The sequence below is a fragment of the Brachyhypopomus gauderio genome, chromosome 12 (assembly GCF_052324685.1).
Source record: "Brachyhypopomus gauderio isolate BG-103 chromosome 12, BGAUD_0.2, whole genome shotgun sequence".
NCBI lineage: Eukaryota > Metazoa > Chordata > Actinopteri > Gymnotiformes > Hypopomidae > Brachyhypopomus > Brachyhypopomus gauderio.
Window position 1 is genome coordinate 24,310,472 of NC_135222.1, and position 16,122 is coordinate 24,326,593.

Below are 16,122 nucleotides of genomic sequence, written 5' to 3' on the forward strand. Positions count from 1 at the left end.
CAGTAACGTCCTTTGGATGGACGTTAGAAGAGTTGCTGATAAAACTAGTTCAAGGGTTGAACAAAATGCAGGGCTGGGCTTCAACAACATGGATCACATATAAACTGTTACTCCTGGTTCTGGCAAAAGAAGAAGAACGATTTGAAATCCGGGGGCACATGAAGAATAAAGCTTTCGGTTTTTATAACCAATGCATCCTCTTGGGAACATGTCTGCAATGCTCCAGCTTTAACAGTGCACATGCTCTTTTTATTATTTAAGAGCGAGAAATGTTCAATAATCAGTACAATGACCCAGTCTACGATTTGCTGAAGTGTGCTTCTTGGAGTAAATGCAAAGAGCAGTGAGGGATGCCCTTTGCCCTTTCATGAATCTGTTCAATCAAGAGGTAGCCTAATGTTTTGTTTTGTTTTTTACTTCCACATTAGCACAGCGCATTAACATTACTGGTTCCCCCAACCAGTAGTGGACCAGGACAGGGAGGAAGCAGAACACACACATGCACAGGAAAACCAGTGGGGAGTCTCCATCCTCAGAGGGGACATCACTAACATGATGAGGGGACATCACTAACATGGTTTACTGAACGCAGAGGGGACATCACTAACATGATGAGGGGACATCACTAACATGGTTTACTGAACGCAGAGGGGACATCACTAACATGATGAGGGGACATCACTAACATGGTTTACTGAACGCAGAGGGGACATCACTAACATGGTTTACTGAACGCAGAGGGGACATAACTAACATGGTTTACTGAATGCAGTGGGGACATCACTAACATGGTTTACTGAACGCAGTGGGGACATCACTAACATGGTTTCCTGAATGCAGAGGGGACATCACTAACATGGTTTACTGAATGCAGAGGGGACATCACTAACATGGTTTACTGAACGCAGTGGGGACATCACTAACATGATGAGGGGACATAACTAACATGGTTTACTGAACGCAGAGGGGACATCACTAACATGATGAGGGGACATCACTAACATGGTTTACTGAACACAGAGGGGACATCACTAACATGATGAGGGGACATAACTAACATGGTTTACTGAATGCAGAGGGGACATCACTAACATGATGAGGGGACATCACTAACATGGTTTACTGAACGCAGAGGGGACATAGCTAACATGGTTTACTGAACGCAGAGGGGACATCACTAACATGGTTTACTGAACGCAGAGGGGACATCACTAACATGGTTTACTGAACGCAGTGGGGACATCACTAACATGGTTTCCTGAACGCAGTGGGGACATCACTAAAATGGTTTCCTGAACGCAGAGGGGACATCACTAACATGGTTTACTGAATGCAGATGGGACATCACTAACATGGTTTACTGAACGCAGTGGGGACATCACTAACATGATGAATAAAGCTTTCGGTTTTTATAACCAATGCATCCTCTTGGGAACATGTCTGCAATGCTCCAGCTTTAACAGTGCACATGCTCTTTTTATTATTTAAGAGCGAGAAATGTTCAATAATCAGTACAATGACCCAGTCTACGATTTGCTGAAGTGTGCTTCTTGGAGTAAATGCAAAGAGCAGTGAGGGATGCCCTTTGCCCTTTCATGAATCTGTTCAATCAAGAGGTAGCCTAATGTTTTGTTTTGTTTTTTACTTCCACATTAGCACAGCGCATTAACATTACTGGTTCCCCCAACCAGTAGTGGACCAGGACAGGGAGGAAGCAGAACACACACATGCACAGGAAAACCAGTGGGGAGTCTCCATCCTCAGAGGGGACATCACTAACATGATGAGGGGACATCACTAACATGGTTTACTGAACGCAGAGGGGACATCACTAACATGATGAGGGGACATCACTAACATGGTTTACTGAACGCAGAGGGGACATCACTAACATGATGAGGGGACATCACTAACATGGTTTACTGAACGCAGAGGGGACATAACTAACATGGTTTACTGAACGCAGTGGGGACATCACTAACATGGTTTACTGAACGCAGTGGGGACATCACTAACATGGTTTCCTGAACGCAGAGGGGACATCACTAACATGGTTTACTGAACGCAGAGGGGACATCACTAACATGGTTTACTGAACGCAGTGGGGACATCACTAACATGGTTTCCTGAACGCAGTGGGGACATCACTAACATGATGAGGGGACATCACTAACATAGTTTACTGAACGCAGAGGGGACATCACTAACATGATGAGGGGACATAACTAACATGGTTTACTGAACGCAGAGGGGACATCACTAACATGATGAGGGGACATAACTAACATGGTTTACTGAACGCAGAGGGGACATCACTAACATGATGAGGGGACATCACTAACATGGTTTACTGAACACAGAGGGGACATCACTAACATGATGAGGGGACATAACTAACATGGTTTACTGAATGCAGAGGGGACATCACTAACATGATGAGGGGACATCACTAACATGGTTTACTGAACGCAGAGGGGACATCATTAACATGGTTTACTGAACGCAGAGGGGACATAGCTAACATGGTTTACTGAACGCAGAGGGGACATCACTAACATGATGAGGGGACATAACTAACATGGTTTACTGAACGCAGAGGGGACATCACTAACATGATGAGGGGACATAACTAACATGGTTTACTGAACGCAGAGGGGACATCACTAACATGATGAGGGGACATCACTAACATGGTTTACTGAACACAGAGGGGACATCACTAACATGATGAGGGGACATAACTAACATGGTTTACTGAATGCAGAGGGGACATCACTAACATGATGAGGGGACATCACTAACATGGTTTACTGAACGCAGAGGGGACATCATTAACATGGTTTACTGAACGCAGAGGGGACATAGCTAACATGGTTTACTGAACGCAGAGGGGACATCACTAACATGGTTTACTGAACGCAGAGGGGACATCACTAACGGTTTACTGAACGCAGTGGGGACATCACTAACATGGTTTCCTGAACGCAGTGGGGACATCACTAAAATGGTTTACTGAATGCAGAGGGGACATCACTAACATGGTTTACTGAATGCAGATGGGACATCACTAACATGGTTTACTGAACGCAGTGGGGACATCACTAACATGATGAATAAAGCTTTCGGTTTTTATAACCAATGCATCCTCTTGGGAACATGTCTGCAATGCTCCAGCTTTAACAGTGCACATGCTCTTTTTATTATTTAAGAGCGAGAAATGTTCAATAATCAGTACAATGACCCAGTCTACGATTTGCTGAAGTGTGCTTCTTGGAGTAAATGCAAAGAGCAGTGAGGGATGCCCTTTGCCCTTTGCCCTTTCATGAATCTGTTCAATCAAGAGGTAGCCTAATGTTTTGTTTTGTTTTTTACTTCCACATTAGCACAGCGCATTAACATTACTGGTTCCCCCAACCAGTAGTGGACCAGGACAGGGAGGAAGCAGAACACACACATGCACAGGAAAACCAGTGGGGAGTCTCCATCCTCAGAGGGGACATCACTAACATGATGAGGGGACATCACTAACATGGTTTACTGAACGCAGAGGGGACATCACTAACATGATGAGGGGACATCACTAACATGGTTTACTGAACGCAGAGGGGACATCACTAACATGATGAGGGGACATCACTAACATGGTTTACTGAACGCAGAGGGGACATCACTAACATGGTTTACTGAACGCAGTGGGGACATCACTAACATGGTTTCCTGAACGCAGTGGGGACATCACTAAAATGGTTTCCTGAACGCAGAGGGGACATCACTAACATGGTTTACTGAATGCAGATGGGACATCACTAACATGGTTTACTGAACGCAGTGGGGACATCACTAACATGGTTTACTGAACGCAGTGGGGACATCACTAACATATTTTACTGAATGCAGTGGGGACATCACTAACATATTTTACTGAACGCAGAGGGGACATCACTAACATGGTTTACTGAACGCAGAGGGGACATCACTAACATGGTTTCCTGAACGCAGAGGGGACATCACTAACATGGTTTCCTGAACGCAGAGGGGACATCACTAACATGGTTTCCTTCCACTAGTTACACAAAGAGACTTTAGATGGAGTAGACTACCTTGATTTGGGTTGGCATCTAGACAAATAAAATTTAACTGTGTCTTATGACTTCATACTACATTTATTCAAGAAACCTTTTCCAACCATTATTTTTTTATATTTTGGCCACGATATTCTGACTTTACCACCTCGTCCGAGCATTAAAATCTGTGATGATATTTGGATGTTTTTTTTTTCACATTTTCAAAAGCCCCCTACTGGCCCAGCTGTCCAGGCATGTGGTCTGTGATTTCATCTAGCTCAACAAAAATGCTAGCAGTCTTTTAAAGCCACAAATCAAGAGTAGACCCCTGCCCCAGGGCTAGATGAGAGTTTACTGATGAAGTGCTTGATAAACATGTCTACCTGCTGTGCATGTTTTACTGGGAGGGTTTTAATAGGACAGCAGGTATCCTGCCAGTGATTAACACGGCTAGCGTGGGCAAGCAGTGAGATTGCTCTGTGTTTCGACAAATGCACCACAGTTATACAGAATGTGCTTCAGTTGACACTACATACCAAACAACAGTTCACTAAAGATTATCTCCTGTAGTCCAAAGGTGCATACCCATTGTGATCACTGCAACTACCCTGCTGAGGGCTGACTCCTTCTGTTTGTGTTGAGTCTATCAGAGAGAACTCGGCTACATGACAAAGGTCTGACAACATGTAAACAGATAAACAGCACAGCAGCTGCTTTGCATGACCTGGTTTGTCAACATGCAGGAAGGAGGACACGGGCAGACCGTGAATCACCAGAATAATCTGCCTTGCACCCATTTGAGCTTAGCCAAGAATAAAGGGCTGCACTCTTAAGCATGCACACGCACTCTGTCCTGCACAGCGTCCTGCACACTCATTCCTGCACAGCGTCCTGCACACTCAGTCCTGTCTTGGCCCGAAGTATGTTAACAAGTCATTCTCACCCCCAACAAATTCAAAGGAAACCACAAGCTGCGGTTGCAAAAACAAACTGATGAAAAACTGCAATATTGCTCTTGGACTACATGGATAAAGTGCACAGTTAAACATTTGGCTCTGACTAATAGTTTGAAAAAAGCAAGCAAACAAGAAATCCACCAAGTAAAGAAGACCAAGATCTACCAAGTGTGAGGAACTTGTCTCATGCATGTGGCTTAAGTTTTGTGGCTGTGTATCTAAACAGAACTGTGAATAAACTATTATTTTTTACAGCTCTTGTAAAAAAAAAAAAAAAGTCTTAGTTCTCACTTCAGAGAGTGGCTATTGTGTTCATATAAGCAGTCCCAGGCTTCGAAGACCCTGAGGCCACCTGTATTTCTCAGTCATTCTTAGTCATGGCACTCTTGAGACACGTCTGCAGAATGGTGAGTAATCATATGACTGTGGAGCATGATGAGAGCTGGAAGAGAGCAACAACGATCTAGCTGGGGGTCCTGGGGGGTAGCTGGGGGTGGATCTCTGCTCCTCTACCTACAGCTTCAACACAAACTAAAATGGGACCACACAGAAAGCTGTCGTTTACCCAGTGACACGCTGCCTCATTAGGTGGGTAGGCTGGCTGTGGAAGGAATAACCATGTGGAGAGGTGCACATGGCTACATGGGATGGTTCCAAGAGCCTTCTTAATTAACTAACCAAAATACAGAAACGGATCTACATATGAAATTGAGAGTGTTCACCAAATTACAGCACGTGTATCCCTGGTTGAACCTAAAAGCCATCCAAAATGCAATCACAACCCTCACTCTTCTCATCTACTTTGCCCACAAAGCCATCTTTTCATTTATTTATGTGAAACACGAGCGTGTTCTGTGAGGTCTTTGTCCAGGGCTTTTCTTGATGGAGAGCCAGGCGTTTCACTTGGCCTGGTGCAGTTAGTCTTTACCACAATGACAAGTGGAATAAACCTCAATGTTTCTGCTTTGAATAAGCACTGAGGAGAGAAGTGGAATGGCTCAAACCAATATATCTGCACATCCACTTTGGCTAGTGTGCCAGCTCTTTCTGGCCATGTCACATCACAATATGGCCATGATTTTAAAGTTTAATTTTGGGGAATATTGTATGACTGTACACAAGAACGCCTGTCAAAGTAGGCTTCTTTCATCACTTCCTCTCTCCATTATGACATTTTACACGTTGCCCAAGTGTTTTCAATGGTCTTTACCTACACGCTTTGCCTTTTTCATACAAAAGGCAACACAGTAACTGGTGACCGTCTGAGCCGCGATAAGTGTTAAGACTGCACCCACTTTTGCTTTGGCGGTCAGAGTGCTTAGATAACTTATTAAACACGCCTCGAGCTGCAGGAAAGGAGCGCGCGCGCGGCCACGAACAGCCCAACGCTCGTTGATCAATCTGCAGTTTCACGAGCTCAAATGTTGATTAATATACAGTAGGGGTTAGAAGTAGGTCTAACGTTTCACGACTGTTTAAAATATTTAGTGAAAATGTCAAGTACCCATTTCAAATGTCCGTGTTTAATTCAGCCATGTAACGGTAACACACTTTAAGTCAAGCATTTTTAATGCAGTCAAGCCTATGCAAAACATCTGAAGACCGGAAATCCTACTTTAAACTTGCACTATCAAACTTCATATCTGTAACTGACTCACGAGGCCTACGTTTCCGATACGCGTCTGAGAGAATCTTAATTCCCCACACCACATCCGTATTTTGGGAGGGGGGCGCAGAGATGCAAAGCCGAGGGTTTTCACTGGAATTATAATTGGTACCTTATGTTTCCAAATAATGTCTGTTAATGTGCAGTATTTACATGATGTACCTCAAACATACAAGTTGTCAATATCCATCGCAACCCGGTCCACATCACAGCACATAGGAAGAACAGCCCGATTTCGGTTAAGGAGATGCATGCGTTGTCCCGCAGGGTCCGTGTGGAGAGGTCGAGCCCACAGTCTTCACAGTCTCTCAAGGCACTGAGCATCACGGAAAACCCCGTGATAAAGTCCGCATATCCAGGCATGGGCTCCGCTGTTATACCGCCGCCACCGTCCCCGTTATATTTGTCCATTGTATCAGACACTAATGACACTCAACTAGAGAACTAGGGTATAAAAGTCTCGTCTTTAAAAAAGGCGATTATTTATTCCTTCACAACTACTAACTTACTTAACCAGCTTATCTAACGAATATTCACCCAACTAGTCTAACCTGAAAGAGGAAAACAAACTTTAAGCTGCTTAACTTAACAAGCAGCCTGTTCTCTATATCAATACATTTGTAAAACGTTTAATGCCAAGTATATTGTGGTTATAAACGCTCATTTACAAATAAACCTGAATCAGGTTGTAAACAGTTGTCAAATGGATGTAAATGGCAGTTACACTGAGCTCGAGCGTTAGAACGCCAGTTACACTGAGCTCGAGCGTTAGAACGCCAGTTACACGGACCTCGAGCGTTAGAACGCTGTCGGCGTCATTTAAGCCGTTAACCGTAACGGTTGCGCTCGCGCACTGTTTCAAAATGTAGCTCACTACAAATAATAAAAGCTGGTTAACTAGTCACACTGGTCGTTAGCTACCTGTGCGACTTACACGGGCATCCTTTGGATACATTTGGACAATTATGTTACTCGGCTTTTCTATGACGAAAATATATTTGCTTTCAGCGAAAAAGCGGGAGTACGAAAGAATTGCGGTCGGCGTTACCAACATAAGACCCGTTTTCAAGCAAACGCCCGTCAGCTCGCTGCACATTTATCTCGCCATCAAGTCAGCGCAACATGGTTACGATAACGGCGCAGTTAAATATAGCTAGCTATCGCTATAGCCCGCACGCAATTCTTTACAAACGTCCAGATACCTTTTTGTTATTCGTTATACCTTCACCTCTTCTAAGAACACAGTCTATTAGAGTTGAGTATCTATTTTGTATGATTCAAGAGAAACAGCGAGAAAATATTTTAAAAATCCTGATTGATCCGCGCCGGTACGGATGCGCAAGCGCTGCTGCGTGTCGCCCTCCGTCCACATTGTGAAAACAAACCGGCTGCGCTAATGACACACGCTGCAACCCACTATATATCCACCATAGCTGTAATAGTACGTTTAACATTTCACTATAACCGCGTCTTTTGTACGAGTCCTGTGTTATCCAGTTAAATCAACAAGCATGGTGTAAGATAAATTTACAAAAGCAACAAACAAAAAATATATATAATCATAATTGCAGCTTGACGTAATCATAGCGCGCTGTTCTTCAGCTCTCGATTAAAATATGACATGAGAACTACGTAAAAAAATGGTCAGCTGATTTTAAAAGGTTGACCAGTGCATTTTAGTCCTATTAACATATATATGCTCACAATTTGTTGAGATATAACAAACCTTTGTGTATTCAGTGTATATCCTACACCAAGGTAATCTGCATTACAGAATAATTCACAAAACGTCAAATAAGACAAATTGATTTTCCATTTACAAAGCAAGTTGGGCTAGGTATACTGCATGCAGTAAAACGATATGAAACAACAACTGGTTTTAAATCGGCGTTGTTTTAACTATCTCCACGTGTGACTTCATAGAAATTAGTCTTAGTAAAGTAGTTTTACATTGCAGAGTTGCTGCGTTGTTTATTTCACCAATGCCTGAGTCACAACAAATGTCCAAATATTGATACTAATACGGAAGATTTAATAGCCCTATTGCATTGATTTCTTCGAGGAGTGACCCAAACTGAGGACGAGAACCATCGAAGTAGATTAAATAAAAGTGAAATCCATTAAATATGGAAAATTGTCTCGCAGTTGCGCAATCAGGGATCAATGATAACAGTGAACGATACAGTTACAAGCGGTATAATAAAAATGTGTGCCAGCTTTTCCATGTGCTGAATAGGTCGGCAAGATGTGTTGTGCCACCTAGAGTCGAGTTCATTACTACAATACTAAACCAGAGGACATCAGAGTAAGGGAAATTTGCCAAAAGTGTTTTCATGACTTCATGAACCAGGACCTCCATTTTGCTGAAAAAAAATCTACCATGATAAAGATAATATGGAGATAAAGATAATATTAAAATCACACAATACCATTATCATGACACTGATATACATTTTGTATAAAATGTGTAAAAGGACACTGCTCCTTTATAATTGGAATTGCTATAGACCCTATGTGAAAGGTTATGTTTACACTACAATATGTAAATGACACACCTCGTTACATCACGGAAGTTGGGCTAAAGAAAATCGCCATATTGTAGCGTCTGCCAATAGGTGGGCGGGGCCTGTGAAGCCCCATAGGGCAGTGCGCGGTTAGTTAACGCCACTCTCGTGTGTGTGTGTGTGTTCCCCCTCCCCACCTAGTGGGTGTGCTTCCTTTCTTTCCCCTACACCTGTTTGATGTAAGCGAGGTTTCTTTAATAAAAGAAAAAGCAAGAACAATGGCTTACTCTCCGCCTCATCCCCCAGCGTAGCTACAATATTTATGTTCGTGTTAAAAAAAACCATACATGAGGGAAAACTTGAAGAGGAGGCCGATGTCACGAAAACAATGTTGTAAACACACCAAATTAAACTGAAAGTGCAGACCTCCATCCATTCCAGCCGTCCACACAGGACGCGTCCCTGACAAGACACTAACGCGCAGTCGGTCTTCCAAAAGAACCAGAACCGTTTACGAACAATAGGTAAACTACGATATTAATTTTATTATTGGCCTAATTTGTGTCCGCGTTGCGCAGATCTACTCCACGTGGTGGCGCTGTGCTCCAACGTTCAGCTGCCGCTACTATGTGGTTGTACTCAAGTCTTTACTTTTCACTGCCGTAAACCACAGAACACACGTAATACAAACAGGTCTGTGTCCTCTGTTCGAGACGGTGTACATCTTAATATTCTTGGTCTGAAAATGAGAAGGTTTGCTAGAACAGGGTATCGTGTTAACAGACGATAGGAGACATCAGAATGGTAAATAACATAGTAAAATGCCCGCACCGAACACTGTTTCTCGCAAATTATTAAAAAACATATCGCAACTCGGTGATAAATCTATGCTACATTTTAAACGAGTCTAGTTTGCCTCCGCCGGATGTCTTCCTGAGCTGTCCATTCATACAACGGAAAAAACAGAGTTAGCGGTTGTCGAGAAAGCATCCGGCCAGGGTTGCTCACCAATTCAAAAGGTGACTACACTTGGAGTCCCTTTATCTCTGAGGCATTGTCATGTTTTTCTTTTTAATCGAGTTGCTTCTTTAAATCTAGACCTGCGCGGTTGCAGAAGGGAATTATGGCGTCCTCACACCACTAACAGGCAACTAAGTCGGGTTTCATCAAATTAATTAGACTATAAGCTTTTAATTTAGCCTGCCAGCTGTTGACATTATAGTCAGATCGGTACAGAAAAAGAGAACACGTAAGGTCCATCAGTACCGCTTCATTTTTCTCTGTAGGTGATTTCCTTTGGGGAACTTTCAGACTTCGGTTCAACATCTCACTTAACGGGATAATTACTGAAATCCAAATGTGGGCGGGGAAAACGGGCGCTCGCCAAGCATTCTGTGGTTGTGATTGGTTAGTTGAAAGTTACATCGACGGCATTATTGGCTGGATATTACATCAATTTCCTCGTCTCCAGGACTTTCAAGTTTGAAACTTTTCGAAAGGTGGAGTCATGTAACAAACTCTTGTAACCGATCTCGAGAGGGACCGAATATCTCTTTAATTATTTACATCACTGACAGACAGGGTACTAATACGCATTACCAATCTAATCAGCGCATTTTTGTTCAACTTAAAAAGTTTGTACGTTTCCCTCAGTGGTTATGGTAGGTCGTCTGATATGGCTTCCACGAACCGTAGATGTTAGATGGGAGATTTGAAGATCGAAGGTTGCTGTGAATCACGGATTTGACGCCCCGTATCCGGTTCAAATCAGAGAGAGGTAAATTTGCTTTAAAAAATAGCCAATTGCATAGCATAGAACTAGAAAACTACACAACTTTAACAATAACCACAACTTTGCAGTTGACTGAGCGTTAGACGTATTGCTTGAAAGTAACGTATTTTGTATTCAACCTTTGTTTGTGGAGGGTGGTGAAACGTTTTTAGAAAAGTGCCTACAGGCAGTCTAAAAGGAGATGTCATTGAACCTGTTTATTCTTCATTTGCGAGTCTATTGAGAAACATGAAGGCGTTGATTGTATAGTTGGGATTAGTCTGCCAGATAATCAGGAAACAACTCCCATTAGAGTAGATCACACTAATATACAACCCGCATCACAGGTTACCTATGTACGGGTACCTGTCAAAGTTGCACTATGGGTTTGAGATTATTAGGTTTAAGATGTACATGATGTAGGATACGCTTATTTAATCCGTACAATGGAAGGCTGTTCCTATTCTATGTAAATCCTTTTTTGGCTTACAGGAGCCGACAAACCTATACAAAAAGAACAATAGCTCTAACAACTATGGAAACGTGGTGTGTTGATGAGGGACTGGGTAACTCATTTACAGGGTGTTAGTGGATATGACCTGAATTACTGGACTGCAGTGTAAGGCAGCTTCAGCAGTAACCTAGGAAGCACCTGTGTGTCTACTACCTCTATTGCTGAGAAACGACTTGTGACTGAATGAAGCGTGCGTGTGTGTGTGGTTGGCATCGTCACAACCATAAATGTCAACCTGTCTGTGTGTGTGTGTTGCCACTGTTGGGTATGTCTGTCTTGGGCTCGGTATTTGTGTGTGAGATTTAGCTGTGTTATCACAAAAAGAGATAAAAGGACCTTTTACAAGAGTCTACTTTTAAGTGTTGTTATACAGCTCAAACGCCTTGGGAGGAAGCTGCATTGCAAGGACAGAATCTAATCTATCTAATACAGAACATGCCATTTTGAAATATGAAAGTGTGTCACAGTCAAGTGTGCTCACACGAGATACTTCTGTGCCATTGTAGAGAATATAGGAAATACTTTCAGCTGTGGCCTCCTTCACTGCATTTAACCTGACCAAGCCATGGAGCCCAAATTCACCAGATTTTGCTTGCTGTGTCTCCTACTTTGTTGGCTGCAGCTTCTAATTTCAGATGGCTTAGAGGTGTGCTTTCTTTAGTCACCGTCACCTTTAGCTAATGGCATACTTTCCACCGAGTTTTATATTTTTTCCAAATTACTTGATGCATTATTCATCTGTGGACCCTTTTGTGGCAAGTCTGAATAATTAATAACACCGCAGGTTTCTGTAGTTCTGTGGGGCCTAAATTTGAGGTGAAAAAAAGGAAGAAAAGATTAATCTTTTTTTTTTTTTGGTGAGTGAGCGTCTGCTGTCTGTGAAGGAGACGGGATGAGACTGTGGTGTCTGAGCACGCGATGCCCTGCCACTCACACAGAGGCTCGACCTCGGAGATCCTGTAACGAAAACTTGACGGTGGGGGAGAATTGACAACTAGCACATGAAAGGAGCTTTGCAGTTGCAGTCAGGAGCTTCCTTCATGTAGGCTGTAGGATCACACTTGAAAGCCAGAAGTCAAACGTAGCAGATGCTGGTTTTCTCGTTTTTGGTCTGTATGGCCTGGAGTGGGCAGGCCAGAAGGGGAAAAGTGGGTGGAAGTTTCAGGCGGATCTACTTGGCCACGCCCTCTCACCTGAGACAATCAAGGTAGGCAAACGGAGCCTTGGTTGCAAGCTTGCTAGCTTGACCTGGTCTCCATGATCTCCATACAATTCCTCTGTCTAAGCAGTGTCTTGTTACTAAAGCCTCTTAAGATGGAGAATGCTCTTTTACCCCATCATGAGGGTGAGTTTTTGTTTCACACATGATGTTAAGTAATGGAGACTTTAACCTGCCTTGTTTTACTTGCTAGCCAATGATTAGCCTGGTTTATTAGTGTCTCATTTAGTGTTTTCTTTTGACCCTATCAGTATGGAGTTATACCGTAGTTCTATATGGTAAAAACAATTATTCTTCACTCCTCCATTAATGTCACAAGTTTTCATTCATGCTCATGTAAAACTCACCACTAATGATAGCCTGAATACTGAGTTGGTCACTGCTCAGTATTTCTCTGGGCAAAGTTCATAATCATTTTGCTCTACCACACTTGGCAAGGCAAAGTTTAGACATATTTGTTTTGAATTTTAGTCTCAAACATATGCTAAAAGACCCTTTAACATCTTTCAGGATGCATTCCGCGCCAGTTCGGATTATCTGAAACCTGCTTTTTCTTTTGGAAATTGGTTTTGATATGAGGCTTTTATTCAAACCTGCAGATATTGGAGGGTACCACATAGCTTATGGTGAGGTTGCTGGACCTGCTATTAAAATGTTATTTTGGTCAAATTTCTTTCTAGAATACTGGGTCCAGAATGCATCTCTAAAATGTCACTCCGTGTGTCCGACGGCACCGCTCCATTCTCAACTCTTCTTATCTCTTTGGAAAATAAAGTAATCTCGTATCAGTTCTTACGACTTTGTGTCTTTCCTCACAGGATGTACCTTTTGATCTTGTGAGAGGTTCATTTGGCCCAAGTTAAGAATGGTGTATGTCGTCCTTTAAAGTAACAGACGGATGGATCCATCTCCCATCCATCTCATGCTGGAATTGTCTCTAGATTTATGACAGATTTTCCCTTAGGGGTTAAAAAGCTAGGCTGCATTAGATTAATACCTTCAAAGGAATACAGATGGCAGATTACAAAAGATAATGTTGAGAAGAAATAGCTCTCACTGCTTACACGCTAATTTTTGCTTCAGCGCTCTGAGTTTTGAGTCTGGAAGACGTGGAGCTGGAATGTCGTGACTGTCATGCGCTGTTGTTGAGACAACATGCAAGAATTCTCTTGCTGCTTGAAGAGTAATGTGTACACGAGACTAGGGGGGGAAGATGATCAAAGATTCACAAGTTTGTAGACATGCATGCCCACATTTAAAGATTTGAGCAAATACATTTGTAGATGCCAGAATTTGTTGTGTAATGGCGTTCAGCAGTCGAGCAGTGTCTTGTATTCAGGCAACACGCATCTGAAATTGTCTCCCTCCTCACTGATTTTCTGTGAGACAATGGAACGTAGTACCAGCAGACACGGCATCGTCATTGTGCTAAGAATCGGTATAGAGCTAAGTGTGGGAGAGCTGGAATCTGCATCTGCATGGATCATCTCCATGAGCATGATGTCAGGGGTAGATCAATGCACGTTCCCTTCCTCACCAAATTAAATGACACCGGTAACTTTCCTGTGTCAACCCGGGGGGGGTCTCCCCCTTGTTCCCCCCCCCCCCCCCTTCTCTGAGAGTCCTAGAGGGCAGGAAAGCAGCTCTACGTTTAATGCGCTGCGATCACTGAGGTTTTCATCAATGACTTCTCTGTGATGTCAGTCACTGAAACCAGAACTCTGTAATAGGTTGCCCTCATTGTGCAGGTGAGAAATCTCACACCTTTTTGTCACGCCTGTCTCATACCCTCAAACCTGCACTATGACTCACGAACAACAAGCCTTCCATGCTGTGGACCTTGGGAATCTGTTCTTGGATTTCCCGTCCAGATGTTGGTGTTCTGTTCTTAACACTAATTGCCATGTCCTTGGGCCTGTTTATGCTGGGAGGAACGCCTAGCAGTGCTTGTAGACGGGGTATTTGCTGTATGAATTTGGCTGTGTGAGCATTGTTTGAGAAGGGGGGGAAAAAAAGTTACGTTCCTGAGTCCCTTCCCTCCATTATGATGGCTTTTTTTTTTTTTTGCTTGTCTTGTTGTTTGACAACGTTTCTTCTTCTGACTTTGGTTTCCAGACAACATGGACTCTTTCAGCACAAAGAGCCTAGCCCTGCAGGCGCAGAAGAAGCTCATGAGCAAAATGGCGTCCAAGTCGGTGGTGAACCTCTTCATCGACGACACGAGCAGCGAACTTTTGGATGAGCTGTACCGCGTGACCAAGGAGTACACGCGAAACCGCAAGGAGGCGCAGAAGATCATCAAGAACCTCATCAAGATCGTGGTGAAGCTGGGAGTCCTTTACCGCAACGGGCAGTTCAGCAACGAGGAGCTGGCGTTGGTGGAGCGCTTCCGTAAGAAGCTCCACACGCTGGCCATGACGGCGGTCAGCTTCCACCAGATCGACTTCACCTTCGACCGGCGCGTCATGAGCGGCCTGCTCAACGACTGCCGCGACCTCCTGCACCAGGCCGTCAACCGCCACCTCACCGCGAAGACGCACGGCCGCATCAACCACGTCTTCAACCACTTCTCCGACTGTGACTTCCTGGCTGCGCTGTACGGGCCCTCGGAGGTCTACCGCGCCCACCTGCAGAGAATCTGTGACGGGGTGAACAAGATGTTGGATGAAGGCAGTCTTTGACCCTCAAAGTTTTTTTTGCCTTCTTGAGCTCTTATGTTGTATGTTTTGGTGTGTTAAATTTTTTTTTTTAAGTTTTGTATGTGGACATTTTTACCATATCTTTGTTGTGTTTTTCCTTCTGTCACACCAAACAAATAATCCATCCCAGGCAGTTAGGAGCTGTTTCTGACCCATAATGCATCTTGGGGGTGTGTCTGGCCTAAGTGTTAACCAGCTGTCTACAGTGATCTTTCCATAAGAGACACACATCTTTTTTTGCCTTGCTTAAACCATTAAAGGAAGAAAAGCATGACTCATATTTTAAAATCTAGCTCATGTATATGGATGGTTTATTCAGGGCGCTGATTGTTTCAGCTGCCCAAAGAAAGCCTGAGGAGCAGATGGACACGTTCTCACATTCCTCAGTGATGGCTAGCTGAAGAGTTCTGTAATCAAGGAATTGTGCACTATAATAATTGGGTTTAATGAAGGACAGTGTTATAGTTAATCTCTTATGACAGAGAGGTTTACATCACGTGCTTTCATCTTTTATCTAAAATGTCATGCTGGCTTAGACATCGGATTGATTCCAAATTCTAACTTCTTTTGATTCCATCTTCAAAGGCTGAATGTACACAGTGGCTCACTGCAAACATCTTAAACCTATTGTTTTAATACCAAAAGGAGTCACATGAAGATGGGGGGGGAGGAGAATTGACTGAAGCTTTGTGTATAACAAACCAGTTCGTGGTCGTTTGACAACCTTTC

The 16,122-nt window shown here is 43.4% G+C and overlaps 2 protein-coding genes across 10 annotated transcripts in view; one reads left to right on the top strand and one right to left on the bottom strand.

The window, feature by feature from the left end:
* cers1 (ceramide synthase 1) overlaps positions 1–8,277 on the bottom strand; it is a 23,081-nt gene extending 14,804 nt beyond the window's left edge. For all 4 annotated transcript variants that reach the window (XM_077024007.1, XM_077024006.1, XM_077024005.1 and 1 more), the window contains exon 1: positions 6,849–8,277. In XM_077024007.1, the coding sequence (XP_076880122.1) occupies positions 6,849–7,097 (249 nt within the window). In that variant the 5' untranslated portion in view covers positions 7,098–8,277. The remainder of the gene's footprint in view (positions 1–6,848) is intronic.
* Positions 8,278–9,875: 1,598 nt separating this feature from the next.
* tnfaip8l1 (tumor necrosis factor, alpha-induced protein 8-like 1) lies at positions 9,876–15,685 on the top strand. 6 transcript variants are annotated; one of them, XM_077024011.1, is made up of 2 exons: positions 9,876–9,994; positions 14,810–15,685. In XM_077024011.1, exon 2 carries the CDS (start codon positions 14,815–14,817, stop codon positions 15,373–15,375), a length of 561 nt encoding a protein of 186 aa, XP_076880126.1. In that variant the 5' UTR covers positions 9,876–9,994; positions 14,810–14,814; the 3' UTR covers positions 15,376–15,685. The 6 variants fall into 6 exon arrangements, with proteins under 6 accessions (XP_076880126.1, XP_076880127.1, XP_076880124.1 ...); XM_077024012.1 differs by lacking the exon at positions 9,876–9,994 and adding an exon at positions 10,073–10,209; XM_077024009.1 differs by lacking the exon at positions 9,876–9,994 and adding an exon at positions 10,322–10,967.
* Positions 15,686–16,122: the final 437 nt, after the last annotated feature.